Source organism: Acaromyces ingoldii (assembly GCF_003144295.1).
Source record: "Acaromyces ingoldii strain MCA 4198 unplaced genomic scaffold FA10scaffold_3, whole genome shotgun sequence".
Lineage (NCBI taxonomy): Eukaryota > Fungi > Basidiomycota > Exobasidiomycetes > Exobasidiales > Cryptobasidiaceae > Acaromyces > Acaromyces ingoldii.
The window spans coordinates 1,623,247-1,648,784 of record NW_020290249.1 but is presented as its reverse complement, the minus strand read 5'-3'; the positions used below and the strand labels follow the sequence as shown (position 1 = coordinate 1,648,784).

The window sequence follows — 25,538 nt, the reverse complement described above, 5'->3', positions numbered from 1 at the left end:
TGGCCATATATCTTGGTTGTTGGAGAACAAGAAATGCAGGTCTCGTTCCGAGTGGAGAAAATCGCGAAGCCTTCCCTTAACCTCGGCTCTCTACAGCCAGCCCGGCGTTTACGCGTGCAGAAAAGACGTGCTCAGAAGCAATTTGCTATTGGCAGCTGTTGACGCGTGGTTTTTATCAGTATTCTTCAATGCTGACAACAGTACAAGTCGGAAGATTACCGTATTGTATAGGCTCTCCACGTGGCCTGAACAATCCTCCTAATTGAGGTTGATATTGCGCTCGGATCACACGGTGCCTATTCTACCGTCGACCTGCCACGGTGTGTTTTCTCCCGTCAACGAGCCACTGTACGAAAAAATAGATGAGGAGGCGGATGAATGTACGAGCAGGTATACGGCTCATCCCTTGACGGCCAGATTAGACCAGCCACGGATCGTCTTGCCGTACAGGAGCGCAACGACGGGAATAGCAATCTCGGCCAAGCTGATGAGGGCGAGAATGAGGACCGCATAGCGAGGCCCCAGGTTCTGGAACATTTTGTCGCCAAACAGGGGCAGGATTGCGGTAATGCAGGACCGGATGAGGGCTTCGGCCGCAAAGGCCGCGCCGGACTTGGGCCCGTAGGCGTCGACGGTGTAGCCAATCGTGACGAGGAGCACACCCATGACACTCATGCCGTAAAAGACGCTGGCAATGATTGAGACGATCCAGTGGACCGAATCGCTGTATGTCGTGAAGCCGAACCAGAAAAGGCTCACCGTCGCCAGCACCGACGAGCCGATGCCGAGGTAGGCGCGCAGCTCGGGTGGCCGTGCGCCCCTGCGGGCCATCACCATCTTGACGTAGAACTTGAGGTCGAGCGTAAAGCCGTACACGCCGCCGAGTGTGATACCCAGCCCAATGCCCAAGAATGCCAGACCGATCTGGAACGCGTTGAAGTTGTACCCGCTATTGGCATAGTAGAGGTCCTTGGGTCCGTAGACGATTGGGAAGGCCTCAAAGAAGAGGTAGAGGACGCCGAGCACCGTCGTCTGCCACAGACTGATGAAGATGACAATGGGCTCCGTAATGATCATCTTGCCCGCCGTCGTGGCAATGTACACGACTTTTTCGCCGAACTTTGGTGGCTCAAAGCCCAGGCGGACGTCCAGATGTGGGTACTGCTTGCGGATCAGGCGCGCCTTGCGCTGCAGCAGCACCGATCGATTCGTCTCCGGATAGACGAAGATGAAGAGGACAACCGAGATGACGCCAGCGATGATGGCAGAGTAAAAGACCCAGCGCCAGCCGGCCTTTTCCTGATTATCGTTGGTCACGTAGTTGGCAACCGCGCCTCCAATGAGGGCTGCAGAGAGAGGCTGTCAGCGAGGGGGGGTGTCCTCCGATTCTCTGTCACGCTGGGCACAATAGACTAGCCCGAGCAATGAGGTACTCACGGCCAATGGCGGGGCCCAGAAAGACACCGCAGCTGTAGATGACGATGCCCTTTGCCACGACGAGGCCCTGGGCCGCCTCGACAGCGTATGAGCCTCCGACGGCGAGTGTCGCTGTGCCGACGAGCCCGGCAAAAGCACGCGTGACCGTCAGCGTGGCCATGTTATTGGCCCTCGCCGCTCCGATATGCCAGATGACCCAGAGCGCACAGCTAGTGATGAAGATTGGTTTCTAGCCCAGTTTCCGTATGCACGGTGCCATTAGCAAGACAGTTGCTCTCAAAAAGTAGCGAAAAGAACGTAGACCAGGACACTCACCCGGCCATACAGATCCGCAAGGGGCACGAGGAAGAGAGTGCCCACACCCCAGACCATGACGTAGAAAACAAAGGGCAGGCGGCTCACTTGCTCGCCCGTGTGGAACTCTTCCTGGGCGTAGGGTGCCACATAGAGGTAGGCACTGGCATAGAGGGAGAGAATAAAGGCGTTGTAGGCAATGACGGCCATGCCGAGGTAGAAGCGCGCCGGTGGCATCTTTTGCGGGTCCTTGAACTGATCTGGAAAGTAGCCATCATCAAACGAGACTTCGACGTATTTCTTCTCCTGAACGCCGCCAGATTCAGGCTCGGTGCCTGGCTTGGCTATGGGCTCGTGCTGCTGCTGTTGTTGCTCCTCATCCTCGAGGGACTGCGCCCGCGTCGTCCCATTCATCTCGATGCTATTCTTTGCGTCGCTCATCCTCTCCATGGTGGTCGTCTCCAAGCTTGCTGATTGCAACACTGATCTAACACCTTCCGGGACTAGTTGAGAAGCGAAGCGACCGTGCGTTGCGTCAGACCGCGTGGAGCGTGCAGGAACGTCGTCTTGGTGCGGGAACGATTAGCCTAAAACGACAACTTTTTAGATTTCCAACTCCTTTCAGCCGATGGCGTGCGCCCGTGCCCAATTGTTCCTGCGATTCCATGTCCATCGAAAATCGAGGCTAGGCGCAGAAACAATTTGGATTCGGAGAAACATGGCGCCAAGGAGGAACAAGAGCAGCAACGACAGCAGCAGCAGTCGCACCGCCAAGGTCGATGCGGGGAAGAGCCTTGATGAAAGCGGGGGCAACAGCGCAGCGACGACAGCGACGACGACGACGACGGCCGATGCTGGTAAGACCAGCGGCGGGCCACGCCACTGGCTCATGAAGGCGGAGCCAGATTCGCGCCTGGAAAAGGGAGTCGATGTGGCCTTCAGCATCGACCACTTTGAGCGTGCAAAGGACCAGACGACGTCCTGGGACGGCGTGCGCAATCCCGAGGCGCGCTCGATGATGCGCGACCGAATGCGCATTGGCGACAAGGTCCTCTTCTACCACAGCAACTGCAAGTTGCCCGGCGTAGCGGGCCTCGCCACCATCGTCCGGCAGGGATACCCGGACCACACAGCATGGGACCCCAAGCACCCGTACTTTGACCCAAAAACGGACAAGGAGAGCCCCAAGTGGTTCATGGTTGACGTCAAGCTCGACCGGAGGCTCCCCAACCTCGTGCCCCTGGCGCTCCTGCAGCACCTCGCGGCGGCCAAGGCCGCAGAGCAGGACCTCGAGTATCTCGACAAGCAGGACATTGAGGCCATTTCAAAGATGCAACTCCTCAATCGTGGCAGACTGAGTGTTCAGGTGTGTGTCATTTCGTTATACCAAAGAGTGCTTTCATGGCAGACGCTCAGAGCTAAGCACTTGGATTACCTGTTGCAGTCAGTGGAGCAGAGGGCATATGAGGCCATCCTGCGCCTTGGCGACAAGGGAGGCTGGACTGACTGGCCCGGGAAGTGGAACCCGAAGGGAAAGACAAAGGAAGTCAAGAAGCGGCCAAGCGACTCCAAAGATGAAGATCAGAAAGGTCCGAGCAAAGGTGCGAAAGCCGAGAAGGACAAGGAAGCCGATGGATCTCGACGGAGCAAGAGGGCCAAGCGGTAATGAATCGTTGCTACGATCATCTGTACCATACATCCTATATACTACGACTACATCCACATTCAAGATTGGAGGCCTGGGCGCTCGGCGTGGCCGCATTGGCTGACTGAGTTGAGGAGGTGCTTCGGGCGAGCTGATGGATTCCATCGGAGAGGTCGAGCGTCAGCGAAGACCTCGACCCGGACCCGACGACGCCATTGAGCTCATAATCTGTTGACTCGTGACTTCTTGCTCCTCTTCATCGTGTTTGTTCCGTGTTCTCGAAAGATTCATTCTGTTGGAGACGCGAAAAACCAGCGCACGCACGACTTTTGTCGTATCACTGTACAGATCTGAGAAATATATAGGCCGTTCCACGTGGCCTCAGCAGCAAGAGCAGATAAAATTTTCACTTTGGACTCCGAAATCCGCTGGGCGGCAGGGTATAAGAAGGGGCGGAGTCGGGCATCCTCATCGTTTTCTCTAACGACCAACTTCACGGAATCATGTTATACAGTGATCTCCTGGTCTGGCCTGCTCTAAGCAGTTGCAACAATCACCCTCGACGATGAGGACACGCCGTCATCCTAGACAAGGACAAAGGGCCCAGTCGCCCAGGACGAACTTGCGCCCAACCGTTTTCAAGACCCTCCGCATGGAGCGGTCGACGGCGAGGCGAAGGATGGCGGTGCAGTTCTGAGAGGGCTCTGCTTGCACACGACTTTTCTTGTATTTAGTTCCTTCCCTTTCAATGGACCTTGTTTGCTTTCATTCTGTCCCGATGCCATTTGTGTGTCCTTGCTACCAGCGAACGAACGACCTGCCTCAGGAAATAGGAAAAAAAATTGACGAAGAAAGTTTTGGATCGAAAGAGAAAAAAAAAATTGAGTGAAGAAGAGGAAAGCATAAGCAAAGCGCCGTCTTTGTGACCTACTAGGTCTGCACTCAGACATTATTACCTGGAAACAACGCTCGAGGGAAGCAAAGGCTGGATTGAGGGAGGTAGTGAGCTCGAAGATGCATTCTTGAACAAAGATGAAGTGATAGTGTACAATTGATGATGTGGTTGTTTCGATGATGACGATATGTTTCAGGACCGGTCAGGACTTCTACTTGGAGATCTCGAGACGTAGCCGTTGCCCTGCCTGTCTGGACTTCGACTTGGAGACCTCGAAACATAGCCGTTACCCTCTCGATCTGGGCTTCGGCTCGGCGATCGCGAGACGTAGCCATTCGCTGGCGAGGCGCTCCTGCTGGGGCTTCGACTGACGAACCTTTCTTCGTCCGCATTCTCGTCCTCTTCTTGGGACGGGTAGTCATCGACGTTGCCCATGGCCATGCTCGCCGCTTTGTCGTCCTCGGCCATGCGCTCTTCCCTGAGCCTGCGCGCTCTCTCGACCCTTTCCTTTCGCTCGGCCAATTCGTGCTTTGCAGAATCGTCGCTCTCGGCTCCGCTCCCGTCTTCACCATTGCCCTTTGCAGCGTCAATCTTGCCGTGCAGGAGTGCGTCTTCGAGCTTGCTGATGCGCGGTGCCAGTCCTTCGGTCTCTTCGACCACGTCTCGCCTGGTCAGTCGGGGCAGGATGAGGTCGCATGCCCTCTCCTGCGTGAGCAGCTCATCGACGAAGTCGTCCATGTGCGAGAGGCGATAGGCCCCACTCATGTCTCGCCACCGAAGTTTCCTACTGTCGTTGAGCAGCGGCTCCAGCGTCTCGTACACGTCCACGGCTCGAAAGGTGAGGCGGACGTACATGGCGGCGAGCGCCCTGAGGTACTTGAACTCCTCTGCGGCGAGATATTCGAGAATGATCTCCCTCTCTGGCTGTAGCTGGAGCAGCTTGAGGACGAGGCAGAGAAAGGGAGACACCTTTTGGACGCCATACGTGCCTCCCACATAGTGGAGCTCCAGGGCCCGATCGATGAGTGTCTCAGCCGTCAGGGCGAAGCAGTGCTCCTTCCAGTAGAGCGAGTCGTAGATCCTCGCCCGGATGACCTTTTCGACGAGAAACTGCGGGTTGGTGCCGTGGATGTGCAGCGCACCGCGATGCGTCGTATTGGCCATGGCTGCTCGAGACCCTCGACCTGTCTCTTTCTCTGTCCTTGTGCTCTGCTCTGCCCTTGGATGGATGAAATGGATCGTAATCGGAATTCGGCAAAGCTATCTCTCAGACATAATTTCTCCAGGCCGCTGACAAAACTTGACGTGCGGCCCGCCGTACGCAATCGGAAAACGCAAAGAGAAAAGTAAAAAAGAAAAAAATAAAACAGATCGAGCCGTGAGCTGCTCTCCTTGTGCATGTAGATAATGACAGGTTACGGTCAATTGGTCTTCCCCACCATCTCTCGTCTTGCTGCTGCGAGTGTGATTGAAGAGGAAGAGGCGAGAAGAGAATGGTCAGGACAACGCTGTGGCACGGCACCTTGGCTCTCGTCCACGTCGCCGTGCTCCTCCCTCTGGCTGTTTACTGTGGAGTGCTCCTCCACCTCGTCTTTCCCTCGAGCGTCTGGGGCAGAATCGGCTTCGAGTCGCTGTCATGGCCTGTCCGTCGAGCCAGCAGCTGGGAATGGAGAGAGACAATAGCTGTCACCATTGTCGGTGGGTTGATTGGGGTGGAGATCCCACTTTGATACTGTTGACCAACACGTACATGTCTCTCTAGCCCACCTCTTCAGGGCAGCAGCGCATGCAGAGAAGATCCCCAGCTTTCCGCCCGCAGAGCGCATCATCCCGGATCTTTCCCGTTGGGCATTTGGCGTCCGCCACCAGGGCTGGCAGCTCCATACCGAAGTCGTCGTGCTCCCCTCTCTTCCGCTTGAAGGTCAAGTTGGGGCCACTTTGAGACCGCGAGAGAGCGCGGGCAAGCCGCCACTCGAGCGCGTGACGACTAGCGAGGCGCTACCCCTGTCTGCAAGACTTTCGTCAACGCTCCTGGGAGACGTGCGAGGGCTTGGAGTCGTGCGGCCCGAACCGAGCTCGGCCATCTGGCTCTGGAAAACGCAGGCAGCGCATGTCAAGCACGGCAAAATTGTCGCGGTGAAGCCAGATGCAAGGGAAGGTGGCCTAGGATGCGGCCCTGCTCGCCAGGGCGAAAAAGTCATACTCTACCTTGCCGGCTGCGGATATGCAAGCAATGGACCGTTGCTTGGGCCCATTGCCTGGAGTGAGTGGTCGATCATTTCACTGTAGCGATCGTTGAAGTCCGCGCTGACCGACGCCTTTCTCCTGCACTTCAGCCACCACGAGACAGCTGGGACTGAGGACACTCGCAGTCAGTGAGTAACGTCAGGTGCCGTAAGCTGGATTAACGGTGGTGCTAACTACGCGTCCTCAATAGACTACCGCAAGGCTTCCTCGCCCAGCGGTGCATTCCCCGCTGGTCTCCAAGACGCCCTTGCCGCCTACTGCTACCTCGTCGATCGACTCGGCTTCGAGGGCAAAAACGTGATCCTTCTCGGCGACAGTGCTGGTGCGGGTCTGTGCGTCTCACTGATCCTGTACCTCAGCATGCTCGCCCATGCCGGGCAGCAAGGCTTGGGAAGGCCAGGTAAGGTGCTCCTCTTTTCGCCATGGTGCGATTTCACCGTCCCTCGCGATATTCTGGAGCAGAGTGGTGAGAGTCGGTCATCCATTTTTCCTCTAGCTCGTTCTAGCATGCTGACGAGGAACCTACGCCAACCAGGCAAGCTCGATATCATAGATTTTGAGGGCATGCTCCTCGAGAGGCAAGCCTACCTGCAGCACCTCCCCAGCACGCTACCCGAGAACGATCGACAGGGGTGGGCCAAGAGGGCCTCTGATGAGACAAACGAGCTGGGTGCCTTTGCGCATCAGCTGACAAAGACCATCTCGATTCTTGGCGCCTCGCACCCGCTCATTAGCCCCGGCATGCCCAAGTCGATGAGCGCATACACCGAACGCGCCCTGCAGCTGCTTCAGTCGGGCGAAGATGAAGTCGGCTTCTTCATCTGTGCCGGGGGTGTCGATGTTCACGTCAACGAGGCTAGAAGCCTCGCCAACAATCTGGCCGACCTCAAGGGCGTACAAGTCGAGTACCTCGAAGGCCAGGATAAGATCTCGTCGTTTCCATTCGTCACCAGTAGTGTGGCCAATGCTACCGTTGATGAGAAAATACACGCCTTCCTTGCCGTTTCATAGCTGCGTCCCTTCATCGAGTTTTTTCTCTCTCCTTTCGTCTCTCTGCATCATGTACTTGTTCACTATAGAGTAAATCGTCTGCAATAATTTGTCGCAATACACACGCAACTAGACTAATATAAAGAAGAGGAGTTCAGGTTCATTGGCAGTGAGTGTGTGATAGACATCGTGTGAAGTATTGACATAGGTGTGACACAACTGAAACGTTGAGTGGAACGCAAACAGAGGATACACTAACAAGATACCTTCAGCCGTGATGGAACACAAGAAGCGATTTTCGTGTTCCTACGTTAGTACCTTGCCGAAGAGGGGCGTGGCAATGTCCTCGTCGTGGCCGGGGATAATCTTGGCGCCCATCGTCTTTTCCATACGGAGCAGCCTCTGGTTGCTGTTGAACCAGGCCTGATGGTCACGCGCGAGCCAGCCCTGAGGTACACCTTGCCAGATATTCTCCTTGACGTGACCGTGGCTGCACGTTCCAGTGTCAGTTGCCAGAAAGAGAGATTTGAGACTCCCATGTTGGGAGAAAACACTCACTCAGAGACGAAGATGTAAGTGCCCGAGTTGATGAGGTTAATCTGGAGGCCGCACAGGCCCGCCGTGTGGCCAGGCAGGTGGTGCAGCGTCAAGCCCTGGGCCAGGTCGGTGGTCCGCCTGCAACAGGAGAAGGAATCAGCCAATATACACCGAGATACACCTGGGATACCCACTCGTCAAACGTCTTCCAATTGTAGTCGGTTGTCATGTAGGTGGGCAGGTAGACGCCAGCGTCGGCACCCGTCGCGACCGAGTAGAAACCCGAGAGGAGCCTTGTGAGGGGGAGGGAAAAGGAAATGTCAGTCAACAAAAGTGACAAGGGGAAGGACCATGACAAGAAAGTAGTGTGGCTCACTCCTCTTTGTGGACCCAAATCGGAACGTCTGTGCCTTTGAACTTGTCAAGACCGCCGGCATGTGCAGAATGAATGCTAGTCAGTCAGGTGGCTTCTGTCAGAGACAGGTGATTAAACTCATGATCAAGATGCAGGTGTCCAATGATGACCATCTTGACGTCCTTGATGTTGTAGCCGACCTTGGCAATGGCAGTGTCGAGCTCATGTTCGGGCAAGTACTTGGAACGGTGAAAGACATCGTGTACAGCCGATGGCCAGACGTTGGGGTAGTCGTAACCACATCCGGTCTCGTACAGGATCAAGCCCTCGGAGGGGTGATCGATGAGGACCACGTACATGACGAGATCTCTGCGCTCGTGCTTGCTCGGGCCGTCGGGGTTCGAGTACGTCGATGTGTTGCCGCCTCGCAGGAAGAAGCCGGCATCTGCTTGTAGGTAGCCCACGCAGAGGACATGGGCCTTGGTGCCCGGTGGGCAACGATTGAGAACCTGAGGTAAGATCTGCAGAGGGGGCCACATGACACTACTAAGCAAGAGCAAAGACTAAAGGCAGATTGTTTCCATTCGGTACCCACCACACCGTCCTGAGTCTGGTGCTGGGAGAAGCTGTACTGGTCAGACATGGCGAAGCGAAGACGAGTGAAAGACGGTGTTGAGATGGACAGAGACCCACCGCACACGACACTGCCCCGCGCTCATCTTATAGATTAACCCTTTAGGCGGGCCCCGCTGTGGACAAGCAGTGGGTGGGGGATAGAATGTTGCAACACCCTTTCCAAACTTTTTTTTGGTGCGTCGGTGGCTCGTGCGAGTCTTCTGGTCATATGATCGAAGGGCTCTGCTAATGTGGCGGGCCCTCTTATGATTGTTGTCGCTCATTGGCGGCCGACAACCCCTCTCGAAGCCTCCGTAGTCCAAGGAGATGAGATCAGATCGGCTCAGGGTACCATCGAAATGGCAGAGGAGCGAGTCGCAGCGAGACCAAGCAAGCACGTGGCTGCAACAGACACTACTTCAAAGGTTCTAAAGCAGCATTGCGGCGGCAGCACATTGCCATGGTAAGAAGTAAAGCCCACAATTTGCCACATATAGACGGCATCTTGAAGCAGGCTGAGGTAGTTCGCCTCAATTTCCTCTGACTGCTTTCGCATCCTGTCTGATCTGCACGCCTCGGTCGATGGTGAATCATCGCAGCGATGATCGACCACACAGTCGCACACGCCAACAGATAGTGATTTTGTTGATACAAACGGACACGAGGTAGTAATTGGCTTGTGTCTTGGAATTTAAAATCGTAGCACTCTTTGTCTCGAGGTTACATTTTAAGCTACTGAGGTGGCTTTCGGAGAACAAGCCAGCGTGAAGCTAAGTCTTCTGGCTGGCCCAGTGCGCGCGTGTATGTGCATCGCCCTTCCTTCCTCTCGCCAGCCTCACGCCCACCAGATTCACTCACGATCCCAAACGCCCATTTCATCCTTGCGCCCTTCAAACCCTTTTAACACCTATTCATCGCCCAACGCCTCGGACCCGTGAAACGGCTGCCGGTTTTCTCCTCTGAGATCAGTGCTCTCATTTGGAAAGAAAAAAAAAAGGCAAAGGAAAGACAGGATCCTCCTCTTCGTCTTTGCAAGTGCATCTCTCCATTTACTTCGCCATCAGCATCCTCACGTCTGCGACAAGTGTCCCGCACCGGCAGGCTCCCAACGAGACGAGACACTAGATCTACTTTGAATCCCCAGCCCTCGTTCTTTCTCTCTCTCCTTTTCTCTCTCCCTCGCATCGTTCAAACGGAAACCAAGCAGGAAGATGCCTTCGTTCTTTAAAACGCTCCGCTCCAAATCTTCGCGCCGGTCCGATCTGTCGGCTCCCAGCATCACCTCGGACAGGGGTGATGATGCCTCCAACACCGACTTTGGTCCTCGCTCGCCCTCATCGACGACCTATGGCAGCGTCCGCGGCGGGAGCGAAAAGGCTAAGCATGCTCCATCGTCGTACAAAGGTGGCAAAGCAGCGACGCTGCCCGCATCGGTCACCTCGGCCTCGCTTCCCGCTCAAGGCAAGGACCAGAGCTTGATGGACGCCGTCAATGCCGTCAATCCGTCGACGCCAGCAGCCGACACGGTCACACCCTTTGTTCGTCCTAGCGACCTGTACGCGGGCAGAGGTGTTCAGTGGAACGCTGTCAAGCTTGCCGGCCCACCCACTACGCAGTCCACGGGCGGCGGAATGGACAAGGCAGAAGACATGCAGAGCTTCCTCAAAGCGTGAGTCGCGAGCTTATCTACCCTGTATGCGGAGGTGCTCATCAACCAAGGTCTTCCTCGAATTGAATAGGCGTCGTCAGTGGAAGCCCACGTTCATCACCGAGGAAATCTCCGACGCCTCTCCCGACTTCAAACCTCCCGAGGACCTGTCCAAGCTCACCTTTTCGGCTGCCGAGTTGCCCAAAAGCCAAGGTCTCAAGAGCCTCAAGGACCTCGAAGAGACGCATCGGCGAAAGCAGGAGCTTCTCAGCGAGCGCCCGCTCGGGTCGAGCCTCTGGGACGAGCCAGAGACTAGCCAGGCGGGATCCAAGCACGCCGCTGCGGCCTCCAGTAGCACTACCGATGGCAAGAACAGCGCCAAAAAGGCAGAACGAAAGGTCAGCAACCGGAGCACTTCGGGCAGCGGACGCAAGCTCTTTGGCGCAAGCTCTGGTTCAGTCCACAAGAAGCCCGTTCCTGTCAGAACATCGTCAACAGCCGCTGCAGCAGACTTCGAGGCATCCAACGGTCTTGCCGCTGGCAAGGACGGCCCAGGCATAAAAGCGCCGCCAGCGGCAGCAGCTGCAGCTTCTGTGGCGGCAGTGCCGGAAAGCGCTCCACTCGAGCGAAAAGCTGCAGAAGATAATCCAGGTATCAAGAACGATGCCACGAGTCCGTCGCTTGGAAGCAATGTGCGAGAGTCAATGGACACGAACCAGGAAGGCTATGCGACGCCCAAGGAAACGTCTGGGCCCCAATCCCAAGATGGTCATGCCACGGTGACGAATGGCAACGGAAACGCTCACAGCGACGTGGCGGCCGCAAAAGGGCTGAATGTCGACGTGACCCAGGCCCAGATAGGGAACCATGCTGGCGACCCAACGACCCCTAGAGCTTCGACGACCAATGCGGGTGTCTCAGAGACCGCGGAGGCGCTGGCAAGAAGCGACCTGGCTGCGACGACTCCGACTGCAGCTGCGACTCAGGCTTGAAGATGCAAGTCGTCTATCTAGGTCCTCGTCTACCTTCCCAGCCTTCGCTTTCTCTCGGACCTCGATATCGAGAGCCCGTCTCCCGTTTCGCCTTCTCTGTGCCTTTTTACTTTCCTTCCTTTTCTCCCTCCGGGTTGCTCCTCTCGAAAATCTCTTTCTCCTTTCCTTTTTCCTTTCCTATGGTCTCTTCTTCTCAAACGGACTCCAAGACAGAAGCTTCCGCCTCATTCTTCCCACTTTCCTTCCTCAGCCGGCCATTATGCCTAAGAAATTTCAGGTAGAGCTTGGAGCCCTGGTTGCTCCAGGGACCGACCGCGCAGCACACGTTTCCGAACTACCACACGCTCTTTCTCAAACACGTCCTTACCTCCATTTCGTCCATACGTCTCTCATTTCTCTCTCGCTCTTCCCGTTCTTTAATTCAAAGATATCCCTTTTCCACTTCTCCAGGTCCTTTGCACTGCGCCTAGCAGGTAACGTAGCTTGATCGTTCGTTTTAAAGATAGGTGGAATGAGTGAGAGAAGATGGGAACAAGTGGCGCTGCAAAGGGCGCGACAATGAGAGTGAGGGATTGGAAGGAGACACTATTACAGATGAGTGATGTTTTGTGGAGAGGTGGGTGGGCGCGCAAAGGACAGGCAGGCAGACAAAAGGCGGAGATTCCTCTTTTCCCGCTCACCCTTCTCTTCACTTTTTCCCCTTGTTCTTGTTTGCCCGTCTTCGAGCCGCGCGGTTCGTTCCTCCCTGTTGCCCATTCGGTTGGTTTGCATCGACGAGCGAAGGCCCGCCGTCACCTAGTTGCTGGCCTTTTGCCCCTTGCGCCTCCTCGTCCTCTGCCCCGTCATCATCGCCCAACGACGAAATGGTTTGATTGGAGGAAGAGGCTGCGCTGGCTTCTCTTCGCGACGTTGCAGCCTCGCCGTTGGTCTTGGCGGTGGCTGCCGATCCTTCCCTATTATCAGTCTGTTGAGGAGCAAGACGTGGGTCAGCTTTCAACGCTTCCTAACGATTTGGGGATCGTGCTCAATGGCATAGAAACAAGAGGAAATGAAAGTGTCTCGGTCACAGCGAGGCAGAGGAAAAAACACTCAGCATTACACACCATGTGCCAACTGCTTTTCGTTCCCTATTCCCCGTGGTATCTCCGGCTCACGATGCCATTTCACTTTAGGCCGAGCACGGGAGGGTCCGAAGAAGAGATGGGAGCAAAAAATGAAGAAAAAAACAGGGAGGAGAGAGAAGAGAGAGAGAGAGAGGAGATGAGGGGGAGAACGAGAGAGAGAAAAAAGCAAGCGAGAACTCACTTGATCGTCATCGGCCGCTTCCTCTACCGTGGTGGCTGCCTTGCCAGACCCTGCCGCTGCTTTTGCCGCCGCCGCTGTGCCGTTGGTCTGCGGGGCATTGACCTTCAACGGTGTATTCGAACCGGACGACCCTTGCTGCGGCGGAGTTCCGATCGTGATACTGGTCCCAGCGGGCGTGACGAGCGGTGGCAGGGGCACTCTGGATTGTGGCACGGGCTTGCCTGCATCGACAAGCTTCTTTGCTGTTGAAAGGACAAGTCGTCAGCATTCAGAAAGGACAAGCTTTCAGCAGTGTGAAGAGCCACACGCACTCTCTTCTGCCCTCTGTTTGTGAATGTCGTAGTAGACTTCTTTGTGCTTGAGGTGGGCTACCATCTCGCTTGCCGAGGGAAAGATCAGCTGGCCCCAGCCCTCCTTGAAGGTATTTGCCTCGCTGACCACGTCAAGAATCTCCGCTTCGAGCTCCTTTTCCGCCATGCCGAATCTTGCCATTGTCTCATCGCCGATTGAACCCTTTTGGAGCAAGACGGCGAGCGCCTGCTTGTCGTCTCTCATACGAATGATTCTTCGCACGTCGGTCATGGCTCGATTCAGCAACGCAGCCTTGAGCACCACCTCGGGAATCGTCGCCTGCTTCCCCTCGGTCCCATCGTTGCTGTTGGCAGCGGCTAATACCAGTGTCTGATAGACGTCTCTCTCTGGGTGTCCCTCCGGGAACCAGGAGGCATGTTCCTTCGCCAGCGCCCGCGCCGATCGCTTTCGGTAGACTCTGGAGAAGACGGAGAGCGAGACGACGAGGATGGTGATGTACCCGATCGGAACAAAGATCGAGAGCGCCATACTGTGAGGTTGCCTGTCGACGACGCCGTTCGCCCTTGGTCGTCTTCCTGACCCAAAAATGCTCAATCCAAAAGTCCTAAAAAATAAGTTGCAAGCGCGCGCGCCAGTTGCCTTTCCGTTGCATGGCAAATACGGTGACGAGGCGCCCTGACGCCAGCAAGAACCCTTCACCCGTCACGTGTGGGCGCGTTGTGTCCGTGGCTGGGCCACAGTGCCCTGACTTTGTGGCCCACTTCCCACTAACGGATTTTAAAAAAGCGGGCTAGATTACAAGCACTGCAGGCGCGAATTTAAAATACTAAACAGGAGCAAGAACATATCCAGCTCGTCCACCTATCGACCAGTCGAGAAGAGGTTCAAGCGCTGCACCACCCTCGTCGCAGACTATCGCGCTCGCTCATTCTTTCCTGCCCCGTCTCCGCTCTCTCCCATTCCTTTCGGTCTATTGTCGCGTCGAGTCGAGGCTCGTGGTCTGCGCTGCCAATCTCCCTCTTCCGTCTTGGTGCGCCGACCCCCTCGACGGTGCCAAGGAGAAGTGCAGGACGTGCGTCCGTCCGTCCCCGTGGTGCTGTCTCAAATCCGACACGCGACTGCCTCCTCTTTTCTTTGTCGACGGCTCTCATCGCGACGACCCGCAACATTTATCATAGAGGGGCTAGGGGCTTGACTAAGGCAGGACTCGGGAACCACAGGGCAAGGGTGTCCGTAAAGTCACAGACACGTACGTAAGGCGCGAACGGGATTGAGGGAGAGAGAAGAGAGTGGGAGTGGGAGAGAAAGAGAAAAGGGAACGCTCGCCCCGTCTCGACGCTCGGGTGTAGGAACGCGACAAGATGAAAGGTCTCAAGAAGGCCATGGTGAGTGTCAAAGCTCGAACTTTGCCTATCGCCAAAAGCCTCTCTTTGCTAATCTCCTCCTCGCATGCAGAACCTCTCGAGGTCCAAATCTACCGAAAACGGCGCTTCGAACCGCGGGACCAACGCTGGTAGCATTCCCGTCCCACCGCCGAAAGGTGGCTCGGTACCGTCGAATCCGGCTTACACCGGCTCGCTCAAGCATGCAAACAGCGCAGGCTCATCGCCGTCTTCATCAACCACTTCGCTCAACAGAAATCAATCAGCAGAGTCGGGTAGCTACGGGAGGTCGGGATCTAATCTCGGTCAACACCATTATTCAGCTGGCGGGCCAACGTCTTCGGGCTCGGCATCCACGGGAGAGCGGAGGGGTGGGTCGACGCTGCCGGACAAGACGTCGCCTGCTCCTCCAATCGTCGTCGTGTCGTCCGAGATGCCGCAAGACCCGATTCCTCACGCTCCTCATCCACACCCGGGCCAGCCCTCGTCGCCTCCGCCTCCCGGCGCGCAGGTCCCCTCACTAGGAATGGGGCCTGGAGGACTGACGACAACAGAGGGCGCGACACCGCCCAAGATCGGAACCCTTAACAGACTTCGACAGGGCGGCAGTGTTGCACAGGGCCCCAAAGATACCATCCCAATCACCAACAAGACACCGCCGAGAAAGCAGCGGAGCAGTCGGTTCCATGTCACGGAAAAGGTCGAGCTCGAGAAGCTGCCTAATTTCGGGGGTGAGTTCACAAAGACGAAAGGGTAGGATGCTGTGGCCCCAGGGTGCTGACCATTCACTGTTCTTGATACAACAGAGGTCGTGCCTGCCGACCGGCCCGAGCTTTTTGTGCGAAAGCTGAGGCAGTGCTCCGTCGTCTTCGACTTCAACGATGCGAGCCAGGAGCTCAAGGGCAAGCAGATCAAAGCGCAGACGCTCCACGAGATGCTCGATTATATCACCAGTCAACGAGGCGTCATTACCGAGCAGATCTATCCGGAGGTCGTCTCGATGGTGAGTGTTGATTCCTTCCAAGGCCTTGATGAAAGCAGGGCTGACCACAAGGCTATGCTTATAGTTCTCGTCGAACCTCTTCCGGTCCATTCCGCCTCAAGTCAATCCCACCGGCGACGCCTTTGATCCAGAGGAGGACGAACCAGTGCTCGAGTTGGCATGGCCTCATTTGCAGATCGTCTACGAATTCTTCCTTCGCTTCGTTGAGTCGCCAGATTTCAATACCAATGTCGCGAAGCGCTTCATCGATCAGCACTTTGTCCTTCAGCTCCTAGAGCTCTTCGACAGCGAAGACCCGAGGGAGCGCGACTTCCTCAAGACGACGCTGCACCGCATCTACGGCAAGTTCCTCAACTTGAGGGCCTTCATCCGCCGATCGATCAACAACGTCTTCTTCCAATTCATCTACGAGACAGAGAGACACAATGGCATCGCCGAGCTACTCGAGATCCTCGGTTCCATTATCAACGGCTTTGCCCTGCCGCTCAAGGAGGAGCACAAGACGTTCCTCACGCGAGTTCTAATCCCATTGCACAAAGTCAAGAGCCTGGCCCTCTACCACCCTCAGCTGGCGTACTGCGTCGTTCAATTCCTCGAAAAGGACAGCAGCCTGACGGAAGAGGTGCTTCTGGGGCTGCTTCGATACTGGCCCAAAGTCAACAGCCCGAAGGAGGTCATGTTCCTCAACGAAGTGGAAGAGATTCTCGACGTCATCGAGCCGGCCGAATTTGTCAAGATTGAGGTCCCTCTGTTCCAGCAATTGCAGCGGTGCATCAATTCGCAGCACTTCCAAGTCGCCGAGCGGGCCCTCTACTTCTGGAACAATGAATACATTGTCAATCTCATAGGTGACAATGTTCAGGTCATCTTGCCCATCGTCTTTGCGGCTCTCTACCAGAACTCCAAGAGCCACTGGAACAGGTGAGTTGGGCAATTCTGTGCTCTCTTTTTCACTCTCACAAATTGACTCTCTCCACCTCAGAACGATCCATGGCCTCGTCTACAACGCACTCAAACTCTTTATGGAGATCAACCCAAATCTCTTCGACATGTGCACGAACGACTTCAAACAGCAACGACAAATGTGGGTCTTTGGTAACGCTTGTGTCGATGATTTCCTTCGCTAATTCCTCATGACAATGTCCTCGCAGAGAACGACAGAAGCTCAAGGCGCGCGATGAAGCATGGAAGAGGTTGCGAGACTCAGCGCTGGCAAACAGTGCCAAGATTGGAGCGACGCCTCCAAAGAACCTGGCAGATGAGGAGCAGGCCCCAAGATCAAGCACTGCAGAGCTTTTGAGTCTTTCGGACAGCGACTCGGTTGGATCAATTGGTGATCTTGGGCCAGGGGACGACGGGGAGGAAAGTACGGCGAGAGGAGGGAGCTTTTTAGAAGCCATAAACCCAAGTGTCGGCAGCGGCCTGGGTGCCAATGGCGACAAATCGGCGGGGCAGGATTTTGAGGATGCGGGGGACGGACTGCCCGAGGCTGGCACCCAAGGTCCGTTGACCCCGCGAAACACTGACGACACGGTAGGTTGAGGGATAGAGACAAGATATAAGAAAATGGAAGGGATGGCTAAAGTGTAAGGATGGACAACAGAAGCGCTTTGTCTCCCTTAACAAGGAGCAAGCTACCAACGAGACATCGCCTCATGTCCGTAGGAAGTCGACAATCCCAATGGACCCCACCGTGCTCCAAGAACTCCAGCATCACAAGCCTCTCGAGGGGTGAGTCATTGCTGCCTCTGATCTCTTCATGGCCTCTTGACTGACGTCACGACACTCCTCGTAGAGTTGCACCCCCAAGAGCAGCAAAGTAGTCGTGAGAACTGGACGATAATTGCATGCCTCCGCTTCACTGTTCCTTCACATCTCCCCGTCGCCTCCCTTTGTTTCTTCTTCTCTTTCCCTCAGTAGCCTCTCTTACCTATTCCCACTTCCTTTCCCCTTTCTTTCTTTTCACGCCAAGTAACACACTCAGAGACACAATTTTTTCTCTTTCTCAGTCTTCTGTTGTTTAAGTCCCCATCTGTGAAAGTCGGTACTCGCCTATTGACATATCGACATTTGTATGCTGTTTCTTTTGATCATCGTGTCTGCCTCAGGCCTGTGAGGCTCAAAGGGAATCTAGCAGAGCACTACATATCCCGATGATCCGTCAACCCTTGATCCCCAAAATCAACAGGTCGTTTCGTCTTTTCCCTCCCCTTCTTTCTCCTGCGACACCGACTCGAAGTAGGAGCGATCCGCCTCGCTCTTCTCTTCCTTGAGCCTCTGCCGAATTTGACCAAATGTCAACGAAGGAAGAGAGGCCCCGTTGGCAAGGGACCTCGCAGTCTCTTCCTTTTCACCTCCGGCACCCTCGTTGTGGTTTGGCGAAAGGAATGCGACGGGAAGCTGAAGTGCTTCGAGGTAGTCCGGAGGAAGTGGGATGCTGTTAAGTTGATTGATCCAGCCTTTTGCTTCCCTCTTGACGAGCTCATCTTCGTCGTCTGGGTAAGCATTTGCTTTCCCCTCCGCTGCTGGAGCGTGTTGTTGCTGAGCGGCCTGAATAGTCGTGGCGCTTAGGTCGCCTTCCACTGAGCAGGCAGAAGATTGGCTATCTTTGCACTCGGAGGACGGGTCCTGTTTGCGCAAATGCTGCTCCTTCCAATGTCGTTCTTCCAGGAGCCTACCAAGTACCACTCTAAGCTGGCTGTTGAGCGCCCGCTCCAGTCCCCACATCCTCTCCAGCTGTCTCTTCTCTTCCGTCGTCGCTTCCATTTCCTCTCTGTGCTTCTGGACGATCTCGTCCCGTTCAGTTCGGGCAGAATCGAGCGTATGGCGTTGTAACGTCTCAAAGTCGACCTCTTTGGTGACGAGTGACTCTGAAAGCTGGCCGATCTGCACACGAAGCTGCTTGTTCTCGTCGAGCACATCATGGTGCTTCTGTTGCGAAGTCGAGAGACGTTGGCGCATTTCTGAGACCTCCTTCAACTATAGATATCCCGGTTCATCAGTCAATATTCTTTCGCATCACTTTTAACGCAAATGCAACGGGGAGTGGCAGAGCTCACCTTTTCGCGCCAGCCTTCATCGAGATCCAGGGCGAGACAGCGGACAACCTCGACGTCCTTTTCGGTGCGCAGAACATGTCGAGCGTGCGCAAAGCGGAGTGCCTCGCTCGCAAGCTTTCCTTCATCACCCACTAGGTACGAAATCGATTCATCCTTCTGCTGCTGCGACGCAGAAGAGGACGACGAGAGACGGGTAGCTGCGGACAGCGCTATGTCCCACATGCTCGCTTTTCGACGTGGTGGCGGTGGTACAGATTGGCGATTTGGCTTCGTAGACGGTGTTGGAGGCGGAGGTCCATCAGTGGTGGCGGCAGTGGCAGCCTGATGAGCAGATGACTGAGTTTCTTCCGCACCCTTCATGACGCAGTGCAGCATATTCTCGTCGTGCGTCGTTGCGCGTCGATGGGCCCCTCGATTTTGTGTTATTGCCGTAGGAGGAGGACCAAGAGGAGGAAGAGCTCGTTCTTTGCCCTTTGCTTGGCGATCGGGCTTTTCTTCGGATTGCTCCCCATCAGCCTGCGCAGACACCTTGATATCGCTGGTCGAAGAGCTGCTTCGCAGCATCGTCCATAGAGTTCGCCGGGATTTTGGACGTTGTGGACGTGGCGGGCGCTCAGGACGAGCCCTACCCTCGTCGACGCTTCCTTGAATGGAGTCAACATCGTCCGTGATCACCGTGCGATAATGCTGAGCATTTCCTGCCTGCATCAACTCCGCGCCGACGGAAGGGACCAACTTGACGTCATTTGCGGGTGCGGGAGGTGTCTCTCGGGTGAACGGCTGAGAAAGTGCAGGCTCAAACACTTCTGTGGAGACTTCTTCAGAAGTGGGTATGGTTGCCCTCGTACTCGAAGGTGCAATCGAGAAATTTTCCTTGACTGCTGTCGGCTCCATCATGGTAGGCACGACCTCAGTGGGAGAGTCGGACAAGCAGTGTTCGGGAGCAGCCTCGACGTGAAGCGAGCCATGATTCTTGGCAGCTACCTCCCCTGCGTCGAAAACGATGCCGTCGTCTGCAGTGCCCATCTCTGTCAGTTGCATATGTCCTTCGGGGTAGATCTTGGCCGTAGGAGGCGGAGGAAGCGGTGAAGGCGTGAGAGGGGACCGCGACGAGTTTGAGGAAAACGAAGACTTTGAGGGACCGATACCGTCAGGAAGAGTAGTCGCTATTTCAACGATCCCACATTCCGAGCGCTCGAGATCCTCCATCGTTGATTCTGCTTCAATTAGTGCTGCCATGGTGATGGAGGAGAGAGGGGACTGCTTAATCCTGCACAACGCTCTTATAAAAAGGCTCATGAGTACCCTTGCAACTGTGGGCGTCTTTTCAAAAGCGGGCGTCGAAGTGGTCTTCGAATCTCCTTTTCCTAAACTTCAGCTCTCGCAATTATCAGCTCAGCATTCGCTTAATTGGGAATCTGCTTGCTTCTAAATAGGAATGCTACGCCAAAGGAGCATTGCTCTTAATGACGCTGAAGATGGGCCAGATCGATATTGCAATGGACTATCTAATGACGACCTTTCTCGATGTTTGTTTTGCCCATGTCGCCGATCCACTTTTTCCAAAACGACTTGAATGTGGGCGGGTCCCTCCAGTCGCTCCAATTGTGATTCAGGAGCGCCCACGTATCATCCACGTCCTGGCCGCCCTCGCGCGCATAGTAGCTACCAGCAATGGACCACACTGCCCAGCCGACATTGTTTTCGACAGTAAAGTCCCTCAAGCAGTTGGTCAGCGTGTCGTTGTACAGCGTGGCGTCTTGGGCCTGCCCAAACTCCGTCAGCCACACGGGCGTCTTTCGTTTGGCTGGAGGACAATGGTATTCGGTGTCGCCGTCCGCCTCGTGGGAGGCGCATCCTTTGGGCGCGTCGATGCCCAGGGCGTTGAAGCCGTAGTTGTACAGCTGGGCCTGGATCGCCTCGCAGGTGCCCGTGTCTGCGTTCTCGCTCATGCTGTACAGGTGCAGCTCCAGCACCGCCTTGTTCTTCCAGTCGTGCTCGTCAATCCTGAAGTGCACGGGCTTCCGTCGCCTGCCGTCTCTGATCGCATCGAGTTTGTACGAAGGGGCTACGTTCAAATTGAGCTCCTGCGTGACGGCCGACAGGTCCTGGTCGTATTGCAGGCCCGAGAAGGTGATCAGCAGGTCCTTGTTGGCCTCATGGATCGCATCGGCACCCGCTGTCACGTTGCTTGCCCACGAGATCCAGCTGTACTCGACCTTTGTCTGGTCGGTGTCATTTTGAGGCCAGGCGGAGCGGAGCTCGTTACGGAGCGACATGGACGCAATGTTGGGGTGAGCCTTGGCCCAATTGGCCATGTACGCCAGTCCACGTCGCCACTTCTCCGCATCAAAGTAGCGATCGCCCCACCAGGCATTGCCGTCAAAGTGCGAGCAGCACCACTTCGCTTTTGATACGTGGTTGTCGGGGCTGTCACATAAGATGACTTAGTTCGTGCTGCCATGTCAAGCTCCTCTCACAGACTCACTGCATCATGATGCCGTTCTCAGCCTCGAGTTTCGCAAGGGTGTCCCAGACCTGCAACCTAGTCGTCTGCGCCGTCCAGTTGAGGTCCTTGTTGGCGTCGAGCATCTTTTGCAGGACCGCCGTGCCGTTCTCGGCGCCGAGCCCGTTCTTGAGTGCCGTCTCAATCGTGATGTCCGTGCCCCCATTCTCATAGATTTCGTCAATCATCTGGATGGCGTAGGTGTGCCGCACAAAGTTGAAGCCCGCCTTGCCGAGGCGCAAGATGATGGAGGACGCCGATGCGTATTGAAGGCCCTCGGGTATCATTGTCTCGCCCGACCCGGGCCAGTTGACGCCGACGATGGTGACGGTCTCGCCCCGTGTATTCTTGACGTGGGGGCCGTCGGTGCTCCATGGCGTGTAGGGCCATTTGGCATCACCCTTCGCTTGAAAGACAGTGGCGCCTAGGGCTACCGAAGGGACCACGGCCAAGGCGAGAGCCCATGCTAGGAGAACGAACTTGAGAGGAAGAATCATGCTTGTAGGCAAGTGAATGGCGTCTTCTTCGAGGAAGACAGCATCTCCTAAATAGTGTTCTACCTACTCCACCTCTACCCCACGTTCCTTCTTCTCTTTTCTCACATTCTTTTCGCGCGCTCGGCCCTGTCGACGGCGAGAATCCCGACATCGTAAAGGCAAGCTAAAAATAAGATTGCCGGCTTGGCTCTCATGAGATTACCGGCGTCGCTTGCGAGCTCTGCTGCGATGCGAGCCCCAGACTTAAGGTACAGAAGAGAGCTTGGGGGGAGGAGAAGCAGCTTGGGGCTTTTCAACATTGGTTGGGCTCATTTGCTGGATGAATTGCATCCACCAGCCCGTGAATGTGGTTTGGTTCCTCCACGCAGACCAGTCGTGGGTAAAGAGCCCCCACGTCTCGTCAAAGTCGGCCGTGTTCTGGCGCGTGTAGTAGCTGCCCACGGCGGCCCACATCGCCCAACCAATCTTGTGCTTGACGGTGAAGTCCCTCAGGCAAGTGTTGAGATGCAGGATGGGATCCGTCTGCTTTTGGCCGAATTCCGTCAGCCAGACGGGCGTCAGGCGCTTGGCGGGGTAGCATGCGACTTTTCCCGTCGGGTCCACCGTGCTGCTGGTGGGACCCGATGCACATCCGAGTGGCGGCGTGATGCCCAGCGCGTTGAACCCGTTGTTGTAGAGATTAGCCTCGATGATGTCGCATGGAGTCGTGATTCCCTTGTGGTCATACGAATGGAGCTCGAGCACGGCCTTCTCGTGCCAGGCATGGTCGTCGATGCGAAAGTAGACTGGCGGCGTGCCCGCCTTCTTCTGGTCGACGACGCTCAGGTCCAGCTCGCGCGTGATGGGAGCTAGTGTTAGGTCGTAGCTGAGCCCAGAGATGGTAATGAGCAGGTTGTTATTGGCGGTGTGGATTGCATTCGCGCCTGCGGTCACGTTGGACGCCCATGCCGTCCAGCTGTACTCGACGGCGGCTGTTGCGGGCTCGACGGGCCGCAGCTCGTTGCGGAGCGACATGGAGGCTACATTTGGGTGGTCGATTGCCCATCTAGCCATCTTGCTTAGCCCTCGGGTCCATCTAGCAATGTCAAAGTATCGGTCGCCGAAGAAGGCGTTTCCATCGGTATTAGAACAGCACCACATGGGCTTGGAGACGTGGTTGTCGAGGTGCATCATGATTCCATTGTCCCGTTCCAAGTTGGCAATGTCGCTCCAAATCTTCATCCTAGGAGTCTCTGCGGTCCATTGCGGGTTGTTCTTCAAGACTTGGGCTAGGACGTTGGTTCCCGCAGCGAGCCCGAGTCCATTCTTGAGCGCCCAAGCAAGCGTGACGTCTTTTCCCGGTACGGCTCCCTCCTCGATCTCGTCGATCATCTGCGTCGCATACGTGTGCCGCACAAAATTGAAGCCGGCCTGGGCCAGGCGCTCCACAATCGAACGGGCCGAGCTGTACTGGAGGCCCTCGGGCAGCATCGTCTCGCCCGCGCCCGGCCAGTTGGCGCCGACGATCGTCACGGTCTCGCCCCGCGCATTCTTCACTTGGGCTTTGTTGGTGCTCCAAGGCGTATAGGGCCACGCTCCTGGTCCAGAGACGCCTCTGACGGTGATAGCGCCGAGGCTTAGCAGCCAAACAACAGAGAGGAAGAGAGTGACAAGCTTGACAGGGTACATCTTTGAGACACTCTCTTGGCTCTCCCTCATATCTCAGCTACGCTCGTTTTAAGACTGGAGGCGATCCAAGAGATTGCCGGGATATCCCCTGGCAATGGAGGCCCGCCCACATCCGTGCTCCCGTTGACACTCACGCGCGCACGGGCGCAGTCGTACCTGCGGAGATTGCCGCCCGCCCGCTACAAGGAGTTGCGTGCACACGTCGCGGTTGCAGCACTGGATGGGTAGGGTATACAGACATTGCTAGCTTTCTAGTATACAGATGTTGAAGTGGGGAGTCTGGCTGAGAAATGAAGACGGCTACCACCGCCAATCGATGTCTCCCTTGACAGTGTTCCGAACGCCTTTGTAAGGCCGATAGGCCGAGTCTGCAGTTATGTCCAGTCCCGTCACTTTGAGCCCAGCGATGCTCGACAGTGGAACCGCGAAACGACTGGTCACAGCCGTCGACAGGCAGGGGTTTGTATCACTGCAGAATTGTCAGTAGGATGCACGATGAACAAGCAAATGAGTGGCGCCCTCTCACCTCGTCACCGTTCCTGTCAGGCTCAGAGGCCGCTGTCCCCGCGAAAACCTGGCAACAGACCAGCGTGCGACGCCTCTCTTGGGGTCATAGTGGAATGTGCCTGCACCTGCCTTGTCCTCGCTAGAGACGCCGCTGGTCGTCGTCTCAATGCTAGCGCTAGCATCGGTGACGCCAAAGATGACCTCGATGTTGTCGACAGCCTCCGCAACGGTGGCCATGAGAGTGATCTTGAACGTCGTCTGTTGCTTTTCTTCTTGTCTCCTCTCGCAATGCAGACGCAACGGCAGCTTCTTGTCCAGTGCACCGACCGAAGCTTCAATATTGGTTTCAACGAGGTCGAATTCACCGTCGGGCGGGACGAAACTCAGCACGCCCTCCTTCTTCCAACGCTTGATTCGGATACAGGGATGGAGCCTCGCCTCTCTCAGCATCGAGGGATTGTTGAGTCGCAACAGGAGGTCAGGTGTGCCATTGAGCTTGGCCTTTCCCTTGATGATCCCTCGAAGCTTGAGCGGGGCTAACGGACGGGCTTCGATTGGTTGTGTCGAAGAGACTGGCGACCTTGCGAAAGTCCCGCAAAGAGTCTCTTCAATGTCGATGTATAGCTCGTTGGTCGTGTAGCGAGACGCAGAGGTTGGCCGTCGCCACGGGATGGGCGAGACGAGCGGAGGTGGTGCCAGGGTAGAGCCCATTCTGCCAAGAAGTCGTCTTTGTCAGCACTGCCTCCAAGAAATACTCGAAACAGCATTGCATCTCCTCAGCAAGAGCATATATATCGAAAGGGTCTTCATCGAAAATCTCGGAAAGAACACAGCGAATTGGTTGTATGAAATCATCCCAGGAAGGAACCGCGGCTCATCACCGTTCACACTCACCCTGGCATGCCTGCGCTTCCCATCTTGCTGGCGACCTTGCTGACCCAGCTCGGCTCTCGGACAATGTCTCTCAGCGCGTTGAATTCTGTCGTGAGGGGCTGCCCACTCTCGTCAAGCATCTCCTCCATAACTTGGTAGACGGTGTCGAAATTGTCGCGGACCGCATCTTCCGTCAGCGGACTGCCAAGGTAGGACTGCAAGTTGGCGACGAGCGATGAGAGGAACGACAAGGGCAGCATCGGATCCACTTTGGGCAGAACGTAATTCAGACACGAATCAAATTTCTTAGCACCGCATGTTGCACTCACCATGCTTTGAAAAGGTGGCCACTAGCCGAAGCCCATTGTGTTCGACATGGCACGATGCTGAGTCGCCATCTCCCTCGCTAGCCTCGTATGCCACTCCATCGGCGAGGCTGGCGTCGTCGTCTCCTCGGCTTTCCCGCTCGCTAGCTTCGTCGTCTTCGGACACGACATCGCCAGCTCTAGGCACGCCCTCCGTCCACGAAATTGGCGCCTCGTCTTTGGTCGATGCAGATGACTCGAGTCGGGAAGAGAGCTGGTCGGCATGCAGGAGCGGGTAGTTGGGAAGCGGGTGCAAGAAGTTGGAATGCAAGATGGGTTGATGAGAGGCAGAAAGGATGATAATGCCCTCGATCGACCCCATCTCGGAGTGTCTAGTGGTGAAGAAGGAACAGGCTCACACAGCCAACAGTAATGTCGACGCGAAGAAAAGTATTCTCGGCCGACT

At 55.9% G+C, this 25,538-nt stretch overlaps 13 protein-coding genes across 13 annotated transcripts; 5 read left to right on the top strand and 8 right to left on the bottom strand.

Annotated features, from left to right (window-relative positions):
* Positions 1-399: 399 nt before the first annotated feature.
* FA10DRAFT_260306 (MFS general substrate transporter) lies at positions 400-2,181 on the bottom strand (the record flags this gene model as incomplete). Its single annotated transcript, XM_025520004.1, has 3 exons — positions 400-1,346; positions 1,438-1,666; positions 1,753-2,181. 3 exons carry the CDS (start codon positions 2,179-2,181, stop codon positions 400-402), a joined length of 1,605 nt encoding a protein of 534 aa, XP_025377676.1.
* A 178-nt stretch (positions 2,182-2,359) lies between these two features.
* On the top strand, positions 2,360-3,397 carry FA10DRAFT_275196 (DUF55-domain-containing protein; the record flags this gene model as incomplete). The annotated part of the gene is made up of 3 exons (XM_025523254.1): positions 2,360-2,382; positions 2,548-3,097; positions 3,176-3,397. 3 exons carry the CDS (start codon positions 2,360-2,362, stop codon positions 3,395-3,397), a joined length of 795 nt encoding a protein of 264 aa, XP_025377675.1.
* Positions 3,398-4,381: 984 nt separating this feature from the next.
* On the bottom strand, positions 4,382-5,531 carry FA10DRAFT_266949 (PRP38-domain-containing protein). The gene has a single exon (XM_025521714.1). The coding sequence runs from the start codon at positions 5,433-5,435 to the stop codon at positions 4,464-4,466; it is 972 nt and encodes a 323-aa protein (XP_025377674.1). The 5' UTR covers positions 5,436-5,531; the 3' UTR covers positions 4,382-4,463.
* Positions 5,532-5,695: 164 nt separating this feature from the next.
* Positions 5,696-7,610, top strand: FA10DRAFT_266948 (alpha/beta-hydrolase). The gene is made up of 5 exons (XM_025521713.1): positions 5,696-5,969; positions 6,034-6,534; positions 6,608-6,646; positions 6,709-6,984; positions 7,054-7,610. The coding sequence occupies exons 1-5, from the start codon at positions 5,765-5,767 to the stop codon at positions 7,527-7,529; spliced, it is 1,497 nt and encodes a 498-aa protein (XP_025377673.1). The 5' UTR covers positions 5,696-5,764; the 3' UTR covers positions 7,530-7,610.
* On the bottom strand, positions 7,606-9,160 carry FA10DRAFT_266947 (Metallo-hydrolase/oxidoreductase). The gene is made up of 6 exons (XM_025521712.1): positions 8,996-9,160; positions 8,544-8,921; positions 8,422-8,483; positions 8,240-8,338; positions 8,067-8,183; positions 7,606-7,998 (listed from the first exon to the last, which is right to left on the bottom strand). Exons 1-6 carry the CDS (start codon positions 9,041-9,043, stop codon positions 7,815-7,817), a joined length of 888 nt encoding a protein of 295 aa, XP_025377672.1. The 5' UTR covers positions 9,044-9,160; the 3' UTR covers positions 7,606-7,814.
* A 677-nt stretch (positions 9,161-9,837) lies between these two features.
* On the top strand, positions 9,838-12,097 carry FA10DRAFT_266944 (hypothetical protein). The gene is made up of 2 exons (XM_025521711.1): positions 9,838-10,684; positions 10,755-12,097. The coding sequence occupies exons 1-2, from the start codon at positions 10,227-10,229 to the stop codon at positions 11,653-11,655; spliced, it is 1,359 nt and encodes a 452-aa protein (XP_025377671.1). The 5' UTR covers positions 9,838-10,226; the 3' UTR covers positions 11,656-12,097.
* Positions 12,098-12,511: 414 nt separating this feature from the next.
* On the bottom strand, positions 12,512-13,813 carry FA10DRAFT_241252 (hypothetical protein). The gene is made up of 2 exons (XM_025519242.1): positions 13,272-13,813; positions 12,512-13,202 (listed from the first exon to the last, which is right to left on the bottom strand). The coding sequence occupies exons 1-2, from the start codon at positions 13,798-13,800 to the stop codon at positions 12,751-12,753; spliced, it is 981 nt and encodes a 326-aa protein (XP_025377670.1). The 5' UTR covers positions 13,801-13,813; the 3' UTR covers positions 12,512-12,750.
* An 820-nt stretch (positions 13,814-14,633) lies between these two features.
* Positions 14,634-17,320, top strand: FA10DRAFT_294101 (protein phosphatase 2A regulatory B subunit; the record flags this gene model as incomplete). The annotated part of the gene is made up of 6 exons (XM_025524435.1): positions 14,634-14,657; positions 14,728-15,385; positions 15,461-15,657; positions 15,722-16,578; positions 16,640-16,741; positions 16,809-17,320. 6 exons carry the CDS (start codon positions 14,634-14,636, stop codon positions 17,197-17,199), a joined length of 2,229 nt encoding a protein of 742 aa, XP_025377669.1. The 3' UTR covers positions 17,200-17,320.
* Positions 17,080-17,741, top strand: FA10DRAFT_241251 (hypothetical protein). The gene is made up of 2 exons (XM_025519241.1): positions 17,080-17,388; positions 17,453-17,741. Exons 1-2 carry the CDS (start codon positions 17,250-17,252, stop codon positions 17,575-17,577), a joined length of 264 nt encoding a protein of 87 aa, XP_025377668.1. The 5' UTR covers positions 17,080-17,249; the 3' UTR covers positions 17,578-17,741.
* On the bottom strand, positions 17,616-19,987 carry FA10DRAFT_294099 (hypothetical protein). The gene is made up of 2 exons (XM_025524434.1): positions 18,717-19,987; positions 17,616-18,636 (listed from the first exon to the last, which is right to left on the bottom strand). The coding sequence occupies exons 1-2, from the start codon at positions 19,953-19,955 to the stop codon at positions 17,839-17,841; spliced, it is 2,037 nt and encodes a 678-aa protein (XP_025377667.1). The 5' UTR covers positions 19,956-19,987; the 3' UTR covers positions 17,616-17,838.
* A 129-nt stretch (positions 19,988-20,116) lies between these two features.
* FA10DRAFT_241248 (Exo-beta-1,3-glucanase) lies at positions 20,117-21,764 on the bottom strand. Its single transcript, XM_025519240.1, has 2 exons — positions 21,205-21,764; positions 20,117-21,146 (listed from the first exon to the last, which is right to left on the bottom strand). Exons 1-2 carry the CDS (start codon positions 21,717-21,719, stop codon positions 20,225-20,227), a joined length of 1,437 nt encoding a protein of 478 aa, XP_025377666.1. The 5' UTR covers positions 21,720-21,764; the 3' UTR covers positions 20,117-20,224.
* Positions 21,765-21,962: 198 nt separating this feature from the next.
* On the bottom strand, positions 21,963-23,387 carry FA10DRAFT_301722 (glycoside hydrolase; the record flags this gene model as incomplete). Its single annotated transcript, XM_025525023.1, has 1 exon — positions 21,963-23,387. The coding sequence occupies one exon, from the start codon at positions 23,385-23,387 to the stop codon at positions 21,963-21,965; it is 1,425 nt and encodes a 474-aa protein (XP_025377665.1).
* A 224-nt stretch (positions 23,388-23,611) lies between these two features.
* FA10DRAFT_266940 (clathrin adaptor, mu subunit) lies at positions 23,612-25,463 on the bottom strand. The gene is made up of 4 exons (XM_025521710.1): positions 25,097-25,463; positions 24,789-25,035; positions 23,914-24,606; positions 23,612-23,856 (listed from the first exon to the last, which is right to left on the bottom strand). Exons 1-4 carry the CDS (start codon positions 25,452-25,454, stop codon positions 23,688-23,690), a joined length of 1,467 nt encoding a protein of 488 aa, XP_025377664.1. The 5' UTR covers positions 25,455-25,463; the 3' UTR covers positions 23,612-23,687.
* Between the last annotated feature and the right edge of the window lie 75 nt (positions 25,464-25,538).